This window comes from Lissotriton helveticus, chromosome 5_1 (genome assembly GCF_964261635.1).
Source record: "Lissotriton helveticus chromosome 5_1, aLisHel1.1, whole genome shotgun sequence".
NCBI classification, from domain to species: Eukaryota; Metazoa; Chordata; class Amphibia; order Caudata; family Salamandridae; genus Lissotriton; species Lissotriton helveticus.
The window spans coordinates 2,081,487,014-2,081,513,018 of record NC_136065.1 but is presented as its reverse complement, the minus strand read 5'-3'; the positions used below and the strand labels follow the sequence as shown (position 1 = coordinate 2,081,513,018).

The 26,005-nt window shown below is 48.9% G+C and overlaps 1 protein-coding gene across 1 annotated transcript; it reads right to left on the bottom strand.

Moving 5' to 3' along the window:
* Positions 1–226: 226 nt before the first annotated feature.
* LOC144756328 (TNF receptor-associated factor 2-like) lies at positions 227–25,950 on the bottom strand. Its single transcript, XM_078646042.1, has 10 exons — positions 25,881–25,950; positions 15,064–15,307; positions 13,492–13,570; positions 11,386–11,484; positions 10,911–10,982; positions 8,843–9,181; positions 5,715–5,892; positions 3,085–3,233; positions 1,327–2,715; positions 227–1,223 (listed from the first exon to the last, which is right to left on the bottom strand). The coding sequence occupies exons 2-9, from the start codon at positions 15,294–15,296 to the stop codon at positions 2,497–2,499; spliced, it is 1,368 nt and encodes a 455-aa protein (XP_078502168.1). The 5' UTR covers positions 15,297–15,307; positions 25,881–25,950; the 3' UTR covers positions 227–1,223; positions 1,327–2,496.
* Positions 25,951–26,005: the final 55 nt, after the last annotated feature.

Here is a 26,005-nt window from a genome sequence, read left to right as displayed (position 1 = left end):
TCCTGCTAGAGGACACTGTAAAATATCGTTTTAACTGGGGCTCAGAAAAGCTATTTCTAGAACGAACTCCACGTTGCACTAATACCTGAAGTTAAGTTAGTGATGGTGAAAGGGAACTGGAGGCACAGCGCGGGGTATGGAAAGGGAAGAGAGAAAGGCTGCTTGAAACCTTATAAACAGTCCTGAAACGCAAGTGTATTTTGAAAATTTCTCAAGAGACAATAAGTAATTTTAAAGTTTTATTAGAAAGTTGAAGACAAAAAAATAAATAATCTGGCAGGTAATCTTTACAGTAGATTTAATATACAATTTTGCACAACTCTGTAGTCTTCATCTTCGGCCCCAGAAGAGACCATTTTGAACTTTGATAAAGTGCAGCATTATTTTGGTAAACTTTGCAGAATATGGGTGCAAAAAAGGTGCCGTTTCCCACTGCGTCCTTCGGCCTGTAGTCCTTGGCCTCTCAGCTGAGATGTTGATGACAACGTGTCAGTTGCGGTCATAGCATCATTTGTGTAGTTGTGGTTGATGGCATGGACAGGAGCTGTGGAGGGGTGCACTTATGAAGCGGAAGAAGGTAGGTGCCCAAACCTCAGACCACAAAGCCCTGGTTGAGCACTGTCTGGGCTGTGTCCTGGGAATGCACAGTCCAGAAGTAAGCAGAGGAGGGAGCACACACTGTGATCTGTGGCATGTTGTACCTCGTATCTTGTAGTGGCTTGCTTGACATTTATGTTTAGCAGATACCTGTTAGGAATGAAAACCAAGGCGCAGATTAACAACTTCTGGCGCATCTCTGCAAATCAGCAGGGATGCGCCAGAACAGATGCGTCAGGTAATCCCCCCCTTTTGCCACCACGGATGCATCGCATTTACAATGCCGTGCACCATGGTGTAAGGGGAGGCAGATGCATGATGCATCTGATGTTGTAAAGGTGACGCAGTGCTGGAGTCATGTCGCAAGCGCAACGCAACTCCATTACTGCTGGGGGGGCACCCTATACTGGCTGTGCTGCATCCCTCCTTACGCCTGCTGTAAGCAGGCGTAAGGTTTTAATGCAGCGGGGTGAGAAAAGTGAATACGTGAAATTTTGCAGATTTCACGCAGCTACTTTTCCGAGGCGTTCCTGCGCTGGAACGCCCCCCCCCCCCCCCGCGATAGAACGCCCACATGAAACCTGACGCAGGTTTCATGTGGCGCAGGGCTTTACAACGTGACGCATCTCCCTAGATGCGTCACGTTGTAAATACCCCGCAGCATGGCGCTGGCTTTGTGCCGCCGCTGCGTCACAAAAGTGATGCAACGGCGGCGCAAAAGTGGCGTACGGGGCTTGTAAATCTGCCCCCAAGTTGTGTTTTCGATAGCACAGGCACCATATTTGCATATTCTGGCACACCCTTGTCTGTCCTTCAAACACTTCTTTCTGTGATTGCCTGTTCACATTGTGGGAACTTTGGTACCTTGGGATCCGGCGGCCATGGGCTCCATCCTCCGCATGGACACACTCCTGGCCTTTGATGCGCTGTGTGTCCGTGGCAGGGGTGTAATATTCTAAGTTACCAGATGACACAGGAGTCCTGCAGAGTCAAATGTATAGCTCTATAGACCTTACTTAAAGTATCAGGTTATAGTCAGAAGCCCCACCAGGCGCTGCATGTATATTGCTCATCTCCAGGCTTACATGCTTGTCACTGGTGGAATCGGGGAGGGGAAACACTCCACGCGCTGACATCACACACTCCATGCACCAATCCAGTCACGCAGTGAATGGAGACACATGAGATAACACACATGGTCATCAGCTGGTCTCCATATGTGGAGAAGCAACTTGCTCTCAGAGGTGGAAGTCCTATGCTACAAGTTGGTCCCACAGTCCAGACAATCCCTGCAAGTGTGATTGAGGCCTAGACCGCCTCAACCTGCCGGCCAACCAAGCTTGCCTAATCCTGCCAAGATGGCCAAACCTCATTCCATTGGACAGGATAGTAGATCCTGGTTTGGGCATCTTGGTTCAGGAAAGTATCTATGACTGGTCTGACGACCTGAGGGCTGGAGGATGTCAAAGACTGGGCTCTTGTTTTCCTTGACGTCTGTGACAGTCGGCCATCTTTGCAACTCAATCCATGTCCAGTGGATTCTGTTCGGCCATCTTGGTTCTGGACTGTGTGTTATTTGACAACCTGCTGAAAAGTTACATGAGGCTTACAAGGCAGACCTCTGTACCGGACTTCCGAGTGGCCCATCGAGGCCTGGCGTCATCCACCACTCTTTCTGATCCCAGCCGTCCTCATGCCCAACAAACTGCCTCCATCTTGGTTTAGCAGCTGTTGTCTGTCAACACTCCTACTACAACCGCTGTAAGGCTATCCTGGGCCAGACTTGGTGGATCTCCAACCCAGGATCTGAGTGTCCCGCTTGACTTGATGGCCATGACTGCTTTTAGTAGCCACTCTTCTGCGAGCTCTTGCCCTTGGAGTTCAATCCGCCATCTTGGCTCAGGAGCTGGTGTCTATGACTGCCTTGATGACCATGGTATTGTCCTGCAGGTAGTTGTTGGCACCTGTGTGGATGAGGTCGAGTGAGACAAATTCTGGGATTCCGCTGGCCACATTCATCGGGGTGACAGGCTGCTGGAAGGAAGCGGACCCTGAGGATGGGCGGAAGGAGGCAGACACGTGGTGCTGGTTGGTCTGGTCCATCAGCAGGAAGACGACCTGCGGCAGAGGATTATAAAAAAATCTGTTAATAGTGGGCAGCAAAAATATCTCACCAATGCAGATCAGGAGTCTGTCCTCCTCCCAACAGTGAGTTATTACCAACAGCAAGAATGAGAGCGAAAAGTGACAACCAATCAGCGGTTGTGGCACACACCCCTGCACAAATACACTGTCAGTGGAACAGTATGTAGTACATAATGTGTACAGCTGGTCTGCAGTGACACCCAGTGGAGAGCCAGAGAGTAGCACAAGCTTAGTTCCTGAAAAAAGCCCTGCAGTATGACTTCGGCCACACGGTGTCACTGCAGCACCTGCAATTGCAGAGAATGGCCTATAATGGTTAAGCATCAAGTCACTGTCACTCACCTTATGCAAGAAGGGCCATGCCAGCTGAAAGTCATATTCCCCCTTCATGATCACCAGAAAGAGTGAGATATGGCTCCTGTGACCCGTGCCATCCCCATTGAGGAAGAGCTTGAGGCACACCTTGTAGCCGTAGCGCCCAGTGTAAAAAGCTGTAGGGAAGAGAGGGGGTACTCACGTCAAAACTGTTCTCCACAGATAAAACCTATCCATCAAATCTAACCACACACCCCCTGCCAAACACCCCCATAAGGTTGTAAAAGGTGTATTCCTGTGACAAAAGTAGCAGACTCCCTCTACTGGGCAGGGGAGTGGAGGAGAGTAATGTGCCCAAGAGAACACTGCGCTTCAATGATAAATCTATTGGACCGTGTGAAAACGGAGGAGGACAGGAATGGGAGTAAGCAAAGATTCCACATGACGCAGTGCTTAATTTGTAAAAAAAAAAATATATATATATATATAAGTGCCAGGGCCCTCGTCAGGTGGCTACCACAGCTTGCACCACCCATTGCACTGCCAATGACAGTACATACACAACTACTAACCATCAATCAATCAATCAATCAATGACATTTATAGAGCGCGCTACATACCCGTAGGGTCTCAAGGTGCTGGGGGAGGGGGGGTGCCGCTACTGCTCGAACAGCCAGGTCTTCAGCTTCCTCCTGAAGGAGAGGTGGTCCTGGGTCAGGCGAAGGTCGGTCGGGAGGGAGTTCCAGGTCTTGGCGGCCAGGTAGGAGAAGGACCTTCCTCCTGTGGTCGCTCTTCGGAGGGCGTGGTTGGCTGATCGGAGGTGGCGTTTGGGAGCGTAGAAGTTGATTCGGCTGTTGAGGTAGCTCGGGCCTTGGTCGTGTAGGGCTTTGTGTGCGTGGGTGAGGAGGCGGAAGGTGATTCTTTTGTTGACGGGGAGCCAGTGAAGGTCTCTCAGGTGTCCGGAGATGTGGCTGGTTCGTGGGATGTCGAGGATGAGTCTGGCCGCGGCGTTCTGGATCCGCTGGAGTCTCTTCTGGAGCTTGGCGGTGGTACCGGCGTAGAGGGCGTTGCCGTAGTCCAGTCGGCTTGTGACGAGGGCCTGGGTGACGGTCTTCCTGGTCTCGGTGGGGATCCACCAGAAGATCTTCCGTAGCATGCGTAGGATGTTGAAGCATGATGAGGAGACGGCGTTGACTTGTCTGGTCATGGAGAGGGAGGAGTCCAGGATGAAGCCCAGGTTGCGTGCGTGGTCCGTCGGTTTGGGTGCGGTGCCCAGGGCGGGAGGCCACCAGGAGTCGTCCCAGGCGGAGGGTGAAGAGCCCAGGATGAGGACCTCCGTCTTGTCGGAGTTCAGTTTCAGGCGGCTGGTCGTCATCCACTCGGCTACCTCTTTCATCCCTTCGTGTAGGTCGGCTCTGGCGGCGGCTGGGTCGTTGGTCAGGGAGAGGATCAGCTGGGTGTCGTCGGCGTAGAAGATTATGCTGAGGTTGTGTTGGCGTGCGATGGCCGCGAGGGGGCTCATGTAGACGTTGAAGAGGGTCGGGCTCAGAGAGGATCCTTGAGGGACGCCGCAGATGACTTCGGATGCCTCTGACTTGTACGGTGGGAGGCGGACTCTCTGTGTTCTTCCGTCGAGGAAGGAGAGGATCCATTCCAGCGCCTTGTCCTGGATTCCGACGTTGCTGAGGCGCTGTACTAGGGTGCGGTGGCAGACAGTGTCGAATGCCGCGGAGAGGTCCAGGAGGATGAGGGCCGCTGTTTCTCCGTTGTCCATCAGGGCTCGGATGTCATCGGTGGCGGCGATGAGGGCGGTCTCGGTGCTGTGATTGGCTCGGAAGCCGGTCTGTGAGGGGTCGAGGGATCCATTCGTCTCAAGGAAGGCGGCCATCTGCTTGTTGACGGTCTTCTCGATGACTTTGGCTGGAAATGGGAGGAGCGAGATGGGGCGGTAATTCTTGAGTTCGGTGGGGTCCGCTGTGGGTTTCTTGAGTAGAGCGCTGAGTTTGGCGTGCTTCCAGCTCTCAGGGAAGGTGGCGGTGTCGAAGGATGTGTTGATGATGTCTCGCAGGTGGGGTGCTATGACAGCGTCGGCCTTGTTGAAGACGTAGTGAGGGCAGGGGTCAGTCGGTGATCCGGAGTGGATGGAGTTCATCGTTTGGATGGTGTCTTCGGTGCTGATCGGGGTCCAGGCGTGGAGGGTGGTGGTGGGGGGTGGTTGTTCGGTCCTGGTGTGCGTTGGTTGGTTGTTGAAGCTGTTGTGTATGTCTGCGATCTTGTTGTGGAAGTATGAGGCGAGGGAGTTGCAGTCACACTGCTACAAGTGTGACATTTCAGACCTTTCCCAGCCCCTAAAGCTATAACAATGGCTTGGGTGGTTGGTATTAGTTGTTTATAATGTATATTGAATTAATAAATAATTGTTGTTCTACTCATCTTTTAATTGCACAAACAGTGCCACCGTGTGGCAGCTATCTTAAGTGCCGGTACCGAGCACCGGAAACTACTGTCTCAAATTAAGCACTGCGAGTGGGTAACACCTGCGGTAAGAACCCACAAGCAGGATGGAATCCCATCTCCAAGTCTATAGGTGAAGTTACTCTTGGTCAGACTCTCTTGCACAGCCCCCACTCCACTATGTGTCCCTTCATGGCGCTCACCTGGTGAGTAGAGGGCGGGCCTCTTCCCCGTGCAGGACTCCTTCATTTTCCGCTCTACGTCGTCGATCTTCCAGATGAAGGTGCCGTCGTAGGTGGCCTGCTGTATGGCCTGAAGGTGTGTGGCCAAACCCTGAAGCATCATGTCCTTCAGCACCAGCAGGGAGTCCTGCTCCTTTACCTGCAGGGGGCAGCAAAGAAAGAGGTCAGGGCTAGTGGGTTCAGCTCACAAGACTGCCACTCTAAAACTAGGAAAGACTCTATGGCACTTTCAAATGCGTGTCAAGTGTTAGGTTGTACGTCAGAATACCATATAAAGAATTATTATCTTACACATATATTGTGCGCTAAACATTGCTCATTTTCTATTAACTTCGATTAGGTGATTTTTTTATGTAAAACAAGGAAAAGGAGAGCGAGGTCTGGAAACTGAGGACTCAGGGCACGATTCACAGACCTAACTTAAGACAAAATCCTAAACTTACTACTTTTGGTATTCACAGAAGACATTTAGTAGTAGTAAAGTTAGGATTTTGTCTTAAGTTTGACTTAAGACAGACTTAAGTTAGGATTTTGTCTTAAGCCTGTCTTAAGTCTGTCTTAAGTCTGCCTTAAGTTTGTCTTAAATCTGTCTTAAGTTTGTCGTAAGTCAAACTTAAGACAAAATCCTAACTTTACAACTACTAAATGCCTTCTGTGAATACCAAAAGTAGTAAGCTTGTGATTTTGTCTTAAGTTAGTTCTGTAAATCGGCCCCTCAGTCTCCTATCTTTACTGTAATCAACCATAAAGAGTCCACCTGTGCTGTTTTGGACTATCTTTCCTCTCTATTTACGGAAAACAGAAAGTTTTCTTAAAATAGCCCTCACCCACCAAGAATCCCCTTGGTGGCGTGCTTCATCATCTGGTTCCTCCCGTCCCTGTGCTTCGTGAGAGCCAAACGTTAATGTATGATACACACACACGTGGTACACACACACATTAACATTTGCCTCTCAAAAATTCCCCTTTTAACCATACCAGCAGGAGGTCCAAATAAAAAAATGTTCTCCCTACCGAGCCAGGTATTTTTAACTGTAACCTAGACCCTCCCACTTTTATACCATCAAACTCTTCATAGTATTTTCAATCAGTGCTCCCGCGTCGCTGTTGGTCACAGGACGCTGCGTTCCGCAGCGGGACGGGAAGAACCCGATGATAAAGCATGCCGCCAAGGGGATTCTTGGTAGGTGAGGGTTATTTTAAGAAAACTTTCTGTTTTCCTTAAATAGAGTAATACTTTTTTTTAGACAAAATTAAGAATGGCATATTTAAATTAGACCATATTCTAATAAGTGGTATAATTGCCAACAGAAAGTATGTTTTCACAAGGGGCTGTAAGTCTAAAAAGACAATTTTACGACGTCCAGGGCTTCCTATTTTGAGGTCCACTAATTCATTAATGAGCCTATAAAGCTAAGTCAGCAGTGCAGTGGCTGGATCTTTTTTATATAAATATATATGAAGGGCCTATTGAATTTGATGTGTTGGCCCAGGCCTCCTGCTTACTAAAGGACTACAAGAGCTAATACTCCCTTTGATGGTTAAATATAGGTGGTACCCGGAGCAATCACTCAAGAGGCTTTTTCTGTTACAGTGGCATGTGCCAACCGCCGCTGGCACTTCAAGGGGCATATCAAAGTGCCACAATGAACAGCTGTCGTGGCCCGTCACTTTTCAGGTTCGAATTTCAAAATATGAGAGACGCGGCTTCCTTTTTGGTACCCCATGTGATCCAAGAAATACTCTAATGCCGACCACTGGTATGGCTGGAGGACACCTATTTATAAATATATATATTATTTTAATATTTTATTTATCATTGTGCAAGGGTGCTTGCGTTGGCGCTGGGCAGCCCAATGTGTGCCAACACTGGGAAAAACCGGGATGCGCTGTATCGAGATAAATACGGCACATTCCTGCCTTTGGCTGTCCTGCTGCGCAGCAAGGACACTTGCTGTGCTGCGTTACTTTTAGATAAATATGGTACCAAAAATATTTGTTTGGCAAAGTTTTGTGCTGTTTGTAATTTACTCAAGGTTTAATTATAATAAAAAAAAAAGAAACACACGTTTACTTCACCGCCAAGGCTGTTTTAAAGAATCTCCCTCATCTACTGCACATAGGGATGGGGTGCCTAGAAGGCCATGAACTGAATTGACCCAGCAGGCTTCCTCCCGGAACACTAACAAACTGAAGTTGCTATGGAAACCACTGCTACTTTCAGCCCATAGGGATTTCAACATGTCACTTAGTAAATAAGTAAGTAGGGGGTTTTATATAGCACTCAATTGCCGAGGCGTCTTGATGCTGAAGAAACATAGAAAGAAGGATAAGTTCCCAGGTACAGGAACCACTGCTAGACCTGGAAGAGCCAGGTTTTTAATAGGCCACGGAATTTGGAAAGAACTGGTAGGAACTCTGGGGCATATACCAAGCCTGATGAAATGACATTATCGCCGTTTTCGGCCGCTAAGCGTCGATAATTTCATCGCCCTATTGGCAAGCTGTCGCTAACTGATGTTAGCGACAGCTTTTAGGCGATAGCGAGCGGTTTGGGGCCCGCTTTGCATGTCAGCGATGTTTATCGCTAATGACATGCAAAGTCAGACTAAAGACTAAAGACTAAAAGCAGTCGCTATCGCCTATTAGCAAGGCAGGCGTAGTGATGGAAATATTCCCGCTATCGCCAAAAACTAACACCTGCTCAGACCAGTTCTTAGCCATGTTATCCAATGGGAGGTGTATAACATGGCTAAGAGCATTTCGTCGCTAATGCGTAAATATCGCTGTATTCTCAGCGATATTCACGCATTTCGCCGCTATTGCTGGATATTTTAGCACAATGGAGAAAAACGTTGCTAATAGCATGTTTTCTCCGCTAACATATCCAGCAATAGGCAGCGATAAAAAAATCGTCGCTAAGCATATTGAGCGATAATTATCGCTACTTGTTGGTATTATGCCCCTCTGTAACTAGGAATATGACTGTGATCCCCATAGTCAAAAACATAAGCGTGTGGAATGGTCTGAACTACCAGCATTAGTGTTGAGTGAATGCCCTCCTTGCCCACCAAGTCGCTGGTTTTCACCTTATCCTCCAAGATGGCGATCCTGGCCTCCGCCGATGGGCTCAGTTGGTTCTCACCACCAGATGCTGGCGCTAGCTCGCGTCTCCCCATCTCACGACTCAGTACGGCCAGGATGTTCTGCAGGGTTTTCTGCTTGGCCTCGACCTCGGCCAGCTTCTTCTCCACTGTGGACTGCCCCAGCTTCGGATCGACATCGCTGACCAGAGACGACTTCATTTCCTTGAGGTTGGAGGTTACCGACTGGCTGAGGGTGGACGAGCTGAGTAAGGCGTCTTTCAGCAGGCGCTGGTGGTAAACCACCCTCTCCTTCTCGTGATCTTCAAGGTCTTTCCTCCTCACCTGAGAAGGTGGAAGAACATTGTGTCAAAGAGGAGGTGTGAGCGTTAACATAAAATGTCATTGTTGAGAACATCTCACCACAGCACATGGAAGGAACCCCTGTTCTAAGAACATCTCCCCGCAGCCTATGGAAGGAACCCATGGTCTAAGAACATCTCCCCGCAGCCTATGGAAGGAAGCCATGTTCTAAGAACATCTCCCCGCAGCCTATGGAAGGAAGCCATGTTCTAAGAACATCTCCCCGCAGCCTATGGAAGGAATCCCTGTTCTAAGAATATTTCCCCGCAGCCTATGGGAGGAACCTATGTTCTAAGAACATCTCCCCGCAGCCTATAGAAGGAACCCGTGTTCTAAGAACATCACCCCGCAGCCTATGGAAGGGACCCATGTTCTAAGAACATCTCCCCACAGCCTATGGAAGGAAGCCATGTTCTAAGAACATCTCCCCGCAGCCTATGGAAGGAACCTATGTTCTAAGAACATCTCCCCGCAGCCTATAGAAGGAACCCATGTTCTAAGAACATCTCCCCGCAGCCTATGGAAGGAACCTTTGTTCTAAGAACATCTCCCTGCAGCCTATAGGAGGAACCCATGTTCTAGGAACATCTCCCGGCAAGCTATGGAAGGAACCCATGGGAGGGGAGAACATCTCCCCGCAGCCTATGGAAGGAACCCATGTTCTAGGAACATCTCCCGGCAACCTATGGAAGGAACCCAGGGGAGGGGAGAACATCTCCCCGCAGCCTATGGAAGGAACCTATGTTCTAAGAACATCTCACCACAGCACATGGAAGGAACCCATGTTCTAAGAACATCTCCCCGCAGCCTATGGAAGGAACCCATGTTCTAAGAACATCTCCCCGCAGCCTATGGAAGGAATCCCTGTTCTAAGAACATCTCATGGCAGCCTATGGAAGGAAGCCATGTTCTAAGAACATCTCTCTACGGCACATGGAAGGAACCCATGTTCTAAGAACAACTCTCCACTGACCAGGGAAAGCATCCCTACTTTATAGTACCTCTCTCCAAAACCCAAGGATGGAGCCCTTATTTTAAGAATATCTCTCCACAGCCCATGGAAGGAACTCTTACTATTGCAAAATCTCTGTACTGCCCATGGATAGAAGTTTTGTTATTACAGATCTATCCACAGCCCATGGAAGGAACTTTGGTTATTGCAACATCTCTCCACATCTACAGCTGTTCCCAGCCCCGTCATACGGAGATGTTCTCAATTGAAGGCATGGGTATACAAGTCGGTTCAGATAATTTCCATAACTTTAGCCTGCCCTCTGTTATAGCAATCCTCCTTCTGAGAACGTATCTCCACACAGGGGGCCCGATTCACAGAACTAACTTAAGACAAAATCCTAAACTTACTACAATTTTGGTATTCACAGAAAGCACTTACTCATTTTGGTATTCACAGAAGGCACTTACTCATTTTGGAATTCACAGAAGTTAGGAGTCCTAACTTTAAGACTCCTAAATTCCTTCTGTGAATACTGAGAGTCTTAAAGTTAGGATTTTTCTCAGTTTAGGAGTAGTAAAGTTAGGACTCCTAACTTCTGTGAATACTGAAATGAGTAAGTGCCTTCTGTGAATACCAAAATGGTAGAAAGTTTAGGATTTTGTCTTAAGTTAGTTCTGTGAATCAGGCCCCGATTGTTCCCGAACCGCTGATGAGGTAAGTTCAGTACCAGAAAATCCTCATAGCTTTTAGTGTTACCTGCTCGCTGCATCCCAGCGTCTTGTAAGGGCAGTCAATCTTTTCCGAGGAGCAGCTGGACCTATGCTTCTCCTACAAGAGAAAAAGTGGGAAGTTAAAATAGAGCCAATGAAGGCGTTCAGTGAGGTTGGGAGGCAAGGGTGGTAGTTGTGGTGTGATGGGGCTCGACCCTAATTTATCCCACCACAAGTGGGAGAAGGACGGGCTACAGTCCCACCGTGTCTCAAGGTGAATGCTGGTAGACACCAAAAACCCATGAAGCGAGGAAGAAGTCACCTCCTGGCGGGGAGCAGTAAGACCCCTCCACCACCATATCAAACTCATGTCTTAGATGAAGTCAGTTTGACTACAGGGTGTCCAAGGTGGAAGGGAACAGTGGGCCACCCACCCTTTGAGATGTTTGCTTTCCTCTGGTGGTCAACCCCTCATTCTAATGGAGTATCGGGACAGTAAACCACACGGCTGCTTTTCATACCTCCAGTTCCTTGAGCGGCCCGGTCCAGTCACAACCCTTGTTGGAGCACGATACGAGCAAGTTCAGCACCTCCCGCTTGATCGCGTTGTCTCGAAAACACTGCAAGATGGTGAAAGACACAACAATCAGCCAGGCGAGGGGTGCATTCAGAACACCAGAGTTAATTTCTGCAGTTCCTGATTGGTCGATATTTCAGTCTGGACCAATAGGAGCTTCCAGTCTGGACCTGAAGGTGCTTTGAATTCCGGGTAGAGGGAGATCGCCATGGTGTGGGTTAGAGAGATCTTTTAGAGGAAAAGGACCAGGAGATACAGGTTCTGTGAAACGCCAAGCCAGGACCTTGGAGATTGCATAGGTCTATACTATGGAGGACTCATTGGCAGAGACTTGAGGGATGAAGATTTCCAATGTACGAAGAAGTTCAGTTACAGTTTGGGATGTGTACGTTTTCGGGGTTAGTGGTCATTTGTGATAGCAGACGGAGAAGTGAATGGAAAACTTGGGGCCATATTATCAAGAAAGGCGATAACATTATCGCAGATTTAGCAGCAGGAAACTGCCACTAAAGCGGCGATAAGGGGCTTGATAATAAGACCTTGTGAATTCCCATAGACGCCCATGTTCTGGTGTGAACCTAGGCTTCTATGGGAATTCACAAGGGCATATTCTCAAGCCCCTTATCGCTGCTTTAGCGGCAATAATGTTATCGCTGTTCTTGATAATATGGCCCAAGATTTATGTTCAGGAGACTCCCAACCGGTGCCCTTGGAGTTTGAACAGGCTATGATCTTGAGCAGTGCTTAATTTGTAAACCATAAGTGCTGGGGCCCTCGTCAGGAGGTCACAGCAGCTTGCACCACCCATTGCCGATGCTAGTGCTGCTAATGACAAGTGACATTTCAGACAATTCCAGCGCCCAAAGGTATAAGAATAAATTTGGCAACAGGTATTTCAAATGTTTCGAAGTATATTGAATTAATAAACTACTGTTGTTTCGTTTATCTTTAAATTACACATACAACGCCACCTGGTGGCAGACTGTCATGAGTGTCGGTGTTGACAATCAAGTGCCGGGGCCAAGCACCGGAAACTGCCAGCTCAAATTAAGCACTGGTCTTGAGATGAATTATATGACTATTTTGGAACACCTTGCCAGAACGTTAGCAAGTGTGACATCTTTAGATTTTGGAAAAGGTGCGGGTAACTTAGGAGACATGAACCTGCCCAGACTATTCTGAAGACCACTCCATGCTGCAATGATCATGTAAAGAGCAGTCTATGTTAAGGAGACAGAGACAGATGGGGCAATGGACACTGAAGAGAACCCCTTGCACTTGTGGGGTGGCTTATGTTTACAGTGGGTGGTGTGGCAGAGAACGACGTGCCCGGTGTCTGCGTGGTGGAGGGGGCCCTGCTGGAGTTCTGAGAGATGGAGATGGACCAGGTGACACGCAGAACCCTGCAGCATCACAGGGTTCAGTCTTGGTTATTTCATTCCATGGCCAGGGGTCTGGGTGGTCTGATGGAGTCTAAGCAATGGATGACATTATGCTGAGATCTCAAAAACAGCTGAGTGTAGCTTCTCAACAACACCCTGTACGGTGAGCTGGTCCATTTGTGGAAGACACCGTGAATGCTGCACTTGTCACTGCCTTTAGTGGCTCCATCACCAGTCAAGACCTCACTACCAAGAAGGGTCATTGAAGGCTCTACTGGGAGCAAGCTATGGTCACCAAGGGAAACATCCATCACAACGCAACTTTTACGACGCACTACCATTACAATGCAGGATTTACAACGCAAGTCATTACAATGACTTGCGCTGGAGGGCGCTGTAGGATAGGGAATAGTTTCATTTACTATCCAAAACCTTCCCTACTATCCACGGGGACTAGAGTTGGAATAGTAAATTAAACTGTTCCACTATCCAGCGCCCCCAACGCAAGTCGTTGTAACGACTTGCGTTGTAAAACCTGCGTTGTAAAGGCATGCGTAGTAAAAGCATGCATTGTGATGACATACATCCGTCACCAATACATATGAGTTTACTTGGTCACACATTATTGCGTATGAGGCCCAGAAGATACCATTGCACCGAGCACTCACTTGGCCGAGGTTGTTCTTGGATTTTTCATATGGTTCGATCCTTTCCTTCAAACAGGCGGGGCACTGGAGGTTTCCTTTCCTGCAGATCATGTGAAATAGAGATGAAGGTAAGAGGTCAATGGAAGGGAGATGACATCAAACAGAAATGTTCTAGCGCTAGCCCTTATGCCAATCATTGCATCCCTAAACCAAGCCTAGACCATTAGCAATGTGTCCTCAACCCCAAGGCCAACCCTCCTCCCTACATGAACCACCTCCACAGCCAGACTTCACCCCAACGTTTCCTAACTTCAAGATCAGGCCTCCTCCATCCGTTTCCCAATTTCAGTGCCAGCCGGCATCCTAGCCAATGAAGCCTCAACGCCAGGCCTGGTCTCTTCCAACAGTTCTTTAGCACTAAAGTTAGTTGTATTTTCTCAGCTACACGGTCAGGTCTAACCCTCACGACTGCTTCCACACCTTCAGGCCCCCAATTTCTCTGGAGCCGTGAGCGGTGAGTACCTGAAATCAAGACCATCTTTAACCCCCACAAACACATTATCAACTTTAATAATGATAATACTGGAGCTTGTATAGCGCAAACAGCTACCTCAAAGCAGAGGTGTCCAAGCACTCTAGCAGCAGGCAGCACGCACAGGGAGGTTTCAGCACTGGACCCGAACCTAATCAAGTCCAAAGAACCATGGGCCTCATTTATGAGGCTGTGCGTCACTTTTACGCTGCCGGTGCGTCACTTTTTGTGACGCACCAGTGGCGTAAAAAATGCACCTTGTTGCGCCATATTTACAAAGTGACGCATCTAGGTAGATGCATCACTTTGTAAACCCCTGCGCCACATTATACCTGCGCCAGGTATAATGTATGCAACGGGGGCGTTTTGATGCAAGAAAGGGTCATGGAAGTGACGCAGTGAAATCTATAAGATTTCAATGCGCCATTTCTTAGCCGCTAATGCGTCAAAATCTTACGCCTGCCATGAAGCAGGCGTAAGATTGACGCACGCAATAACGACATGGGACTTGCCCATGTGAAAGTACACATTGCTGGAGTTGCGTCACTTTTGTGACACACTCCAGCAATGCGTCACTTTTGCCCCTACAGATTCGTCAGAAATACTGACGTATCTGTAACTCCGTGCGACATGATGCGTCATATTATAAATATGACGCATCAATCATGTCGCAAGGAGTGCGCACTGAGAAGTGACGTATCGCTGCTTCCACGCAGCGATGCGTCATTTCTCATAAATGAGGCCCCATGTCTTCAGCGCTTTTCTGAAACAGGTCTAGTATAAAGTTGGAGGTCCAGTCTCCAGCAGACTCTTTGACCAAAGTTCCATCTCCTCCACTATATTCCCAGCTCAGCTGAAAGGCACAGCTACCGCCATGCTTGGCACATCTCCAACACCATCCTCCACTTACGTCCCTACCTACTGAAGAGGTAGACTGCATCCCCTCCTTGTGAGTGCCCAATTCCCAATGGCAGACATTGCCTCCTGCATTGTACCCCCTCAAGCCTCTCCCACATCTAGGCCACTCTGCCCAGCTGCCAATCACGCACGTGCTCCCTTACCTGACCAGCAGCTGGTAGCAGCAGAGACAGAAGCGGTGTCCACAGTTGATGTTCTGCACAGGGTCCCTCAGCAGCAGCTCACACTTGGTGCACAGATACTTCCGGTCGTAGGAGTGGCGTTCCAAGAGCGGGTATCCTGCCCACGTGCTCGCGTCACCGCGCGTATCGCTGCTCATGTGCAGGTCGTGGAAACGCTCGGTCAGCGCAGGTGGGCTGAAGATGAGGAGACTCATTGTTTGGGGTTCTGTAGGGAGGGTAAGGGAAGATTAAGTGACTTGCCTTTACTGATACTCATTCAGTTATCTGAAATGATCCCCAATGTCACTTCATGTTCTTTACAAATTAAATTAACTTTGCGGGAGATTGAGAAAGGAAGTGAAAAACGCAAGGACTACATCCCCCACAATGCTCTGGGGCCTTGTTGAAGGTACGCGCCTGTGATAAACTCTGTGCTGCTTGTCTGAGTGCTACCATAGTCTGTGCTGATGGTTTTAAACAATTTTTATAACTCCACATATATAATATTCACTTAAAGTCTAGCTCAATCTGGTGCCTACACGCTACATAAAACCCAGTACGTTATCTGAAAACAATTTAAAGGGAGTTTGAATGGGCTTGCTCTCTGTTTTCAAACAGTGGTTGAGAAAAACTTTTTTAAAATAACCATAAAAATGAAATTCTTAAAAAGGACAATGAACATTAGTGCATTAGACCTGCAGACATCCTGCAGAAATAGTTTCACATACCCAGTTGGGTTACTGCCTCTACATTGACTTTTGAGTAAAGCATGTAAAAATGATTTGTGATTTATATATGTTTTTTTGCCCTGGTATGTCCTAATGCCATGACCTAGCTGTGATGTTTGAGATTGTGGTCAGTGGAGAGGCAGGAGTGGTTTGGCTGTTTGGGTGATGGCTGAAGACATTAGGGGCTGCGGGCCCATATTGAGGGTGGATGAAGTGCTGCTTGAAGAACTGGGTGCAGAGTTCCTTTGTAACCTGCAGGAATGCTGGTGCAGGCCAGATGCAAGGGGGTAAGGACCTGGTCATCTGCATCCCTGCCTCAACCCTGGTGCTAGCAAAAGGCGTCTGTCCGACCCTTAGGGAGGGGGGTCTTGGACAAAGCAGGAGTTACTGAGTCTCAGCCGCAGGGGTGACTTTGTTTGCCTCCGATGTTCCTACAATGACTGTGCAACTTGTGCCAAGTACAACCTCTTCCACACTTGACTGTCAGTGGTAGCGATGATCATTGCAAACTCCTTACGACATGCTGGATGCGTCATATTTACAGTATGACGCATCATTTCGCAAGGAGTTACAGATACGCCAGTATTTCTGATGTATCTGTAGGCGCAAAAATGACGCATTGCTGGAGTGTGTCACAAAAGTGACGCAACTCCAGCAATGGGTCATTTCACATGGGCAAGTCCCATTTCAAATGTGCCTGCGTCAGTCTTACGCCTGCTGTGAGGCAGGAGTAAGATATTGACGCATTTTTATACTAGAAGTGGCGCAGTGAAATCTCATAGATTTCACTGCATCACTTCTACGAGGCTTAGTTGCATCAGAACGCTCATCCTGCATACATTTTACCTGGCGCAGGTATAATGGGGCGCAGGGTTTTACAAAGTGACTAATCTACCTAGGTGCATCACTTTGTAAGTATGAAACAACATAGTGCATTTTTTTAACGCCGTCGGTGCAAGTCAAAAAGTGACGCACCGGCGGCGCAAAATTGACGCAAGGGCTCAAAAATAAGCCCCTGAATGTGGAGGGAACGTTAGCACCTGGAGGTGAAATGACATAGATTAATAGAGGAAGATAAACTATTAAAGGAAACCAACTTCTGCCCCCAGGAAGTACTTCATGGAGCATAGGTTGCATTTAATGGGACCACATATGTGTAAATATATATTGTTAGGCAATGAGCAGACACCCATGTTACTCTGCTGAAACCTGCAGTGCTAGGTTCTGAAGTTCTCGGGCACGTAATACACACAGCAGTCACTAGAGGGCAGTCATACTACACACAATAACCAACAGTACTCTTTGGCTGGATGCATTGCTAACTCATGCGTAGATTAAACATTCCAATGTTTAAACTCTATGCCATGTTTGGCCACGCCTCAATGTAAGATGCTGAAATTAAAGATTTGTGCATAAAACGTTGTGTGAAATGTGCCTATGAACAAAAACAATAAAGTGCAGAATGAATGTGTAAACCTGATTCACAGGGAAATACCAGAACAGGCTATGTGATTTTGGGTACGTTTCAGGCAGCGGGTCATTTTAGTAAAGCGCATGCTGTGCAGGGAAACCCCTCTAGGAACTAGTCAGTGAGAGTCCACTGTGTGGATTGGTGTACAAGGGGCTGGAAGGAGAGAAAGCAGGGCTACCAATGCCCACCTGATGAGGCGTAGCTTCCCACTGTGCCTCCAGGGCGCACCAATCTCCCTCAAGAGATAGGCTAACAGGAGTTTCAATCCTGTGCACTTTCAATCCTTGGCCTCTCAGCTGATGGTGCCCATGAGAGCGGTAGTTTTGTGAGAGTTTCCAAGAAGCTGTGGGGGAAAGCAGAACACACAAAACGGATGCTTTCATTCTGAAATAGAACCTAGTTGGGGCATGCCCTCCCACCAGTACCAAAACTGAAACTGTCTTTAAAAATAGCACCTGACCGTCTGTCTGAACCTCTGCGGAACTTCCTGAACCGAGACAGGCGCCTGGAGGGGAAGTCCAGTCTTGCATTACTAATCCAGGAAGTCCTGTTCACATCCGCGTAATGTTTCATATTTAAAGGTGCACACACATCCTCAAACCCATGAGACAGCTCGGTAGGTTTAGTCCTTACTGCTGTGAGGTGGGCAACACCTAGTGACTTCAAGCACCAGAAAGTAACTGTGAGACTGTCTGACAACATCACTTGACCAGAACTTTCTTAATGGACCCTGGGACCAGCAAACCCCCACAGAAACTCTCTGCGAACAAGAGCTCTGAGTGCACACAAACTGCCCCACCCGTGGGGAGAATTGGGCAGACTTCATTTGTTTCTCAATATCCAGACGATATTACATTCTGGTGCCTCGGTAAGGGAAGTGACCCGAATTCTGCCCTCCATCAGGCCCTGGAGTATAAAGTAGCCAACTCCTCCCAAGAACCCCGGAAATATTATCTCCTCGCCTTAAAAAAAACTCTGGCAAAGCCCCCACCCCAAACAAAATCCCAAATAACCAGACCATGAACCGGCAGGATGGGGGCACCCCAGAGACTTAGAACAGGCCCGAAGCAAGCACAGCACAATGTACTGAGAGACATGCCGAGGAACACACAGCGCGCCACAATACTACAGATCACAGGGAAGAAACGCTGATCAGGGGCGAAAACCTGAACACACACAAATGTCATTTACAGGTTTGTTAATAACTATACAGAGACAAATGTTCACCAAATACAGACAGAAGGACCACAGACTAGAACTATAGTAGAGACTGGGCGACAGAGAGGGTAGGATCTGTCTAGAGTGTCACCTGGGAGAGGTAGAGACTGAGCGATGCTGTCTCCATCACCTCCCCCTAAAGAGACACACGTGGCCTGCGGCTGGTAACGCGGAAGAATCAAACTGCCTCACCCGGGGAAACCCGCCAGCAGCAGCAGACTGAGCTGCGAGGCAGGCCTGTGCATGTCACCAAAGGAGAGGCGGTGCACACAACGGAAACTGACAGCAGCGCTGCTGGGGAGACTAAAGTGAAAGGAAGCTTAGCGGGTTCATGCTCCTATCGCATTGGTTGTGAATAGGGAGGGCCTGGCCTGGCAGTCCGGGCTGGACTGTTCCCATTGGGCGCAGGATCAAGACTGATTTGCATATGGCTGGGTTCAAACTGGAATGGCATGGTGAGCAAAAAAAACGATGGATTTAGGCCCAGATCTCTGTACTGGGGTGAATGTACGACATTGTTCTGCATTCTGTCCATCAATTGTCTTTTAGCATTTGTCACCCGAGTGGAACAGGTATGCCCAGACGAGGGTCCAGTGCTCTCCATGCCACTGGAATCAAGCTATCCTGGCTGATATGGGGTGAAACCCCGAAACGGGTCCTAGGAGTCTTGTTTCCAGTCCAGGGAGGACCTGGCCTGGCAGTTCGGGCTGGACTGTTCCCATGAGGCACAGGGTCAAGACTGATTTCCATATGGCTGGGTTCAAACTGGAATGGCATGGTGAGCAAAAAACAATGGATTTAGGCCCAGATCTCTGTACTGGGGTGAATGTACGACATTGTTCTGCATTCTGTCCATCAATTGTCTTTTAGCATTTGTCACCCGAGTGGAACAGGTATGCCCAGATGAGGGTCCAGTGCTCTCCATGCCACTGGAATCAAGCTATCCTGGGTGATATGGGGTGAAACCCCGAAACGGGTCCTAGGAGTCTTGTTTCCAGTCCAGGGAGGACCTGGCCTGGCAGTTCGGGCTGGACTGTTCCCATGAGGCACAGGGTCAAGACTGATTTCCATATGGCTGGGTTCAAACTGGAATGGCATGGTGAGCAAAAAACAATGGATTTAGGCCCAGATCTCTGTACTGGGGTGAATGTACGACATTGTTCTGCATTCTGTCCATCAATTGTGTTTTTTGCCTAGCACATTCTCGGTGTGGGAAACAAACAATGGAACAAGTGATTATGAGGGAGCAAGTCATGTGTGCCAACATTGTGTGTAAGTGGCAGCCGGGCCATGGGACTGGTCCTCAGCCGATTGGAGCGTGGGGGCGTTGTTTTTGTATTGCCGCCACCAGGTGGTGAGCAAGGGCCAAAGTTAAGGCTTTACTCACTGAATTTGTTTTCATAAAAAAAAAATTGCAGTGCATGTGCAGAATGCTCCAGCAAAGTTTACTGTTAATAGTGCGGCAGACAAACGTGAGTGGAGGGGGCAGACTAGGAGATTGACAGGCTTCTTGGGGAGAGGTGCGCATGTCCGGTTGGACGGGTGCCTTGCTCTGTACAGCCCAACATGCGCACTTAAACCCATGCCTACCTAAACTATGTAGAAGCCCTGGGGATTGCTGCCACGCCCCCCAAGTGTGTTTTAGCGCGTGCAATAAAATTCGTTTTATTTATGTATTTATTTACATTACTCCGGTTGGCCGTGAGCCGGGATTTACTATCCCCCACCCTGCTCCTCCCCTGCCCCACTGCCCCGCGGCACTCCTCCACGAGCCGCACCTGCTTATACATACAAGACCCACCGTCCCACAAACATAACAGACAATATGCACTGCATAAAAAGCATTCCCAATGCTTCCACACACACTTTTCTATAACCGGTCACTGCAGGATTGCAATGGGATCAAAAGTAGGCCCAGGCTAATGGGCCGGCCCAGTGAGAAACATGGCACCTCCGCCCGATTGGTAAAAGGAGATAAGAACAGAGGCCCATCTGCCTCTGGGAAGGCTGCTCGGGCACCCACGCCGGGCTGCTGTGCCATCTGAAAAGCACAGACACAGCCTAAGGCCAAATCAGCCAACACCATGCTGGGCAAAAAAGTGGCCCACAGCTGCATGCAATTCAGTTACTGGCTCATTTCCCGAGTGTCCACATGACCATGTGTTTAAAGAATTGTGCTAACGACCAGCAGGGCAGTGTTGGACCACTACTAGCCTGCCAGTTGACAGGGCAGCATTGGTCCAATGCTGCCCTGCTGGTCATCACCACAATTCATTAAACACATTGCTGCAGTTCGAAGCTAATTACCAATCTCCTTTGATATATTAGCACTCTGCAGAGAGGCCAAACACTTGATGGGCATAGAGCCTGGATTACATGTCTTGGGGGGGCACAGCCCGATCAGATGGACTGGAGAGTAGGTTCCCTCTGTAGTTATGCTGAATAAGCAGCTACCTACACCATTATGATATGAAATCGCTTTTTTGATATCATAACTACACTCTCACAATTGATTTATTGACATTCCTGCTTTCAGAAATATGCACCACTCGCCCACTCTTTTTTCAAAATTGCGCAGCGGGAGAACCCCCTGAACCTCCTTTATGGCGGTCTGGCACGCTCACTCACCACCAGGCACTCATCCTGAACTTTTACGCCTTACCACTTTCAAATGTCACCAGCCGCCACTGCTGGTCCTGCCACTGCAAACTTCGGAAAACTTTGTCACTGATGCAGTGGGAGCTCCGATTGTTCTGGAAGCTGCAACTGCCAAAAATGCATGTTCCCTATTGGTCTGGAGGCCGCAACCATGGCATAACGGCCAAAGTTGCCGACTTTGGAACTGGTGAACCAGGTTCAAGTCTCAGCGTCGGCTCAACTTCCAGCGATTCTGGTCAAATCACTCAATCTCCCATTACCTACCAACAAATTTAATGTGTCCTTTTGTAACGTTTCTGGTGCTCATGTAAAGCGCTCCAATACCTTTGGGTCGAGTTTGTGCTATATAAAACTGCAAACAAATAAACTGTAAACATTCCTGTGTCCTGTCTGCACCCAGCCCAGGGAGGCCCTGCTGCTGAAGATAAGCGCCACCATGTGAGTTGGCAAGTTGGCATCTCCCAGCCATCAAGTTCTGAGCGTGGTGGCCTCAGTCCCTGCAGTTCAAGAGGCTTCGCTGCAGGGTTGGGACCACTGCTCGCCTCTGTGGAGGAGTGTGGCTCAATGGTTAGAGCGGTAGACCCTGATGCAGAGTTCTGGCCAGGGACCAGGGTTCGATTCCCGCCTCGGCGGGGTCTCGGGCTCAATTTCCTCAGACCTGTTAATTCTTGCCTCGGTGCCTATTCTAATCCCGGGCCCCACGCTGCAACTCTGGGCAATAGCTTGCTTAGCCTCCACACCGGCCCCAACAGCGCTAAGGATGCCTGGCTTCACCCTGGGGGTGCCCAGGAGTGGACACTTCACAGGGAAAGCCAGGAGGGGTTCCACAGCGGTATGAGTATCAGCGCCAGGAAGTTGCATAGGCGACACCGCAAGGTGACCGTCTGGTGACAGTGCGCTCTATAAGTACCATGACATTTACATTTACATTTTACTGCTCGCCTCTGTCCTGCGTCACCCACACTGCAATAAGAATGCAGGTAATCATCGGCCTAAAACTCAAAATATCTTAGTGGACGCAAGCGCCCACTGTAGGGGCCTCTGTTCGCCCCATGGTCACAGGTTCAAATCCAGGCGGGTCCACTCGGCCTTTCATCCTTCTCAGGTCGATAAAATGAGTACCATGAGTTGGATAACAATAAATATCTGTTAGTCAGTGCCAAGATACCCTCCTGGGTGAATGTGCGCTTAAAAAATATACGTTAATGTAAGTAGAAGGAGAGACCGAGGAAGCATGCGGAGGTCTTTGATATGAACTTGAGACTTTTAACGAGCAATCTTAAGGGGGTGCCCTGAGAAGCACGCGACTGCTCGCCCTCAGTACCCCGAGAACCGAGTGTAGACAAGGTGCACTTGGCCCAGTGTGCAAAGCCATAGTAGGACAGACTTCAGGACGCCACCACCATGGTTGGGGCCTAGTACCCCTGTCTGCCCTGAGGCACACCAAGTAGGGTCTGACATATATTGACTGGAGTCTGAACCCTTTTATGTCCCTGCAACAGGCCCTGTGAGGAACTCACACTGGCCTCATGCTTAACTCCAGAGCTCTCAACTGTGGCTTGTGAATAAGGCTCCCAGTTTTCCGTTTTTACTGATTAATAAATGCAATAAAACCGGGAGCCCTACTTGTAATGAACACCCTTACCCACCCTCGGGTCACACCGAAGCACATAGATGTGACTCGGTTCACTGCAGGCGCTACTCAAGACTCATACGTCACATGAAAAGAACTACGAAAGCAAAACATCTGGAAAAGAAGACGAGCTTAGGCAAGAAGAAGAAAAACATATGAAAAGTAAATACTGCGTTGGTGGCATGGAATACTTTAGAGGGTTTATAGTCATTGGTGAGAAATCAATCCGTGTTTTTAGCAGTGAAGTTAAGGGCGTGACTATAGGGTCCATAGAGCGTAAACTTTTCGGGGCATATTTACAATAAGTGGCGCATCCCTGCATATCAGTAGGGATGCGCCACTTATTGTGCGCCATGCCTCCGATACAATGGATGCGCCGCATTTACAATGCGGTGCACCATGAGGCAAAAATGGCACAGATGCGTCACGCATCTGTGCCGTAAAAGTGGCGCATTGCTGGAGTTGCGTCGCAAGCGCGACGCAGCTCCAGCAAAGCTCTAGGGTGCCCTATCCTTCAAATGCTGCGTCAATCCTTATGCCTGCTTCAAGCAGGCGCAGGGTTTTGACGCAGAATGGGCCCCAAAGTGACTGAGTGAAATCTTGTAGATTTCACTCAGCCACTTTTAGGAGACGTTCCTACGCCGGAACGCCCCCCCCCCCTGTGCAGGAACGCCTCCTTCTGGCGCAGGGCTTTACAACGTGACGCATCTCCCAGATGCGTCACGTTGTAAATACCCCGCACCATGGCGCATCTTTTGCGCCACCGCTGTGCCACAACCGCGGCGTAAAAGAGGCGCAAGGGGCTTGTAAATCTGCCCCTTCATTTCTGCCGTATCCGAGTACAGACGGGACCCGCCCCACTTAATCCCCCGACTGCAGCCGGCAGGGGGTCTCAGCGGCCGCTCTTTACTGAACATACAGAAAACAGGGAAGGTCTGTTTTGAATCTTATATATAAAAAAAACCTTCCCTGAGGTGTGGGGTGTAAAATACAATCAAGGTATAACAGACCCAAGTGCTCCCCCCAGCCCTCCCTTGTGACCGACCAGTCACGCATGGCGAGGGGTCTGCTTCTTATTGCATAGGCGAGCGGCAGAAAACTCGAGCATTAAAAATAACTCAAAGAGACGCCCTCCCATTTATGGAGGGGCCTTGGGTGGCAGTGGCCCTCCTGTCGACTCCCTCTGCCACCCCCAAGAACCGGGAATGTTGTCTACAAGACCGGAGCTCCCTCTGAAAGTACTATATTCAATACGGCCAACGTGCTATAGAAATTTCGTAAATAAATACATAAAATAAATATGCATCATTTGTATGACCCATTCACTCATTCATCCAGTCAGGCAATCAGTAGCATATTATCAAGGGTGGCGATAGGGAATTTTTGCCGCTTTAGCGGCCGTTTTTGGCCGCTACGCGGCAATAATTCTATCGCCCTATTAGCAAGCTGGCGCTAACAGCAATTAGCAACAGCTTTTAGGTGATAGCGAGCGGTTTGGGGCCCGCTTTGCATGTTCAATACGGCCAACGTGCTATAGAAATTTCGTAAATAAATACATAAAATAAATATGCATCATTTGTATGACCCATTCACTCATTCATCCAGTCAGGCAATCAGTAGCATATTATCAAGGGTGGCGATAGGGAAGTGCAAAGTGGGCGTACCCAAACTGTTAGCGACTGAAAACAGTCGCTAACATCGCTATCGCTTATTAGCAAGGCAGGCGTAGCGATGGAAATATTCGCGCTAAGCACGAATATCTCCAAATACTAACATCTGCCCAGACCAGTTCTTAGCCATGTTATCCAATGGGAGGTGGATAACGTGGCTAAGAGCATGTCGTCGCTAATGCGTGAATATCGCTGTATTCTCAGCAATATTCATGCATTTCGCCGCTATCGCCGGAAAATGTATCGCTTTGGAGATAAACATTGCTAATAGCAAGTTATCTCAGCGATAAATTCCGGCGATGCTCAGCGATAAAAAAAATCGTCGCTAAGCCTATTTAGCGATAAATAGCGCTACTTGTTGGTAATATGCCCCTCAGTCCGCTAAGTAATATTCAAGTAGTAAACCTATTCGCAATCGATAATACCTCCGACCAATCAGGTCCTCAGTCAGTCACTCTTCCATCCACACAGACAATCACTCATGCATTCATGCAGGGTACGTGCCTTTGGGCTGGAGATAGGGCTGCCATCTTCCCATGAGATGGAATACCGGGATTTGATGATGTTTTAAGAGTCTATAAGGCCCGGGCGTGATACTAAACAGGACTTTAAACAAAATCAGGTGTATACGTTTGTAACATGAGGTTTCTGCCTTTGTTTAATTAATAGTCAGAGATCCTTAAAAGGCTCCAGAACACATCTAAAGGTGCTTTCTGTTTGCATTTGCTGTTCGAAGTTTGTTCAAATAAGGACTAAAAAATACCGGCTTTAGGTGATTTTGCTCATTAAAATGCCGGTGGTGCCGGTAGAAAACGGGGCAGGTGGCAACCCTAGATGGGTGGCGTGGGAAGCAGGGGTGATACTCTCCGGTCCAAGATGTCCTGCTGTCTGTCCCGCCTGCACGTGCCTGACACACCGAGCCTGACTGGGCTTGAGGAAAGGGTAAAGGAGGCAGTCACTCACACATTCACCCATCCCTGCTACAGGAGTGGGTTGGGGGCGAAGATAGCGCCTGCTTCTGTGCCATGCGATGTTGTACACTGGTCTCGGTGACACACTGGGGCTTACTCACCCTGGCGAAGAGGTCAACAGACTCAGTCACTTATTCATCCAGTCAGTCTAGCATACACTTACTCATCCACCCAGTCACTCTTTCAGACGATTCTCCATTGAAACACCCATCCGTTCCTTAGTGCTACAGGTGGCGGAGTAAGACATAGCGCCTACCTGTGAGGACTCGCGGCCATGCTGCGCTGTTCACTGGCCTCGAAGGCGCACACTGAAGCTCACTCGCCCTGGCGGAGAGGTCTATTGAGGCAGTCACTCATTCATCCATCCAGGCACTCTTTAACCCAGTTATCCATTCAAACACCCATCCGTTCCTTAGTGCCACAGGTGGCGGCGTAGGACATAGCGCCTACCTGTGAGGGCTGGGCGCTGCGCTGCAGGTCTCTGCTGTCTGAGGTTCTGCCGCCTGCACGTGCTCTTGACACTGAGACCGACTCACTGCGAGGAGGGAGTATATGACTGACGGCCCCTCCCCAAG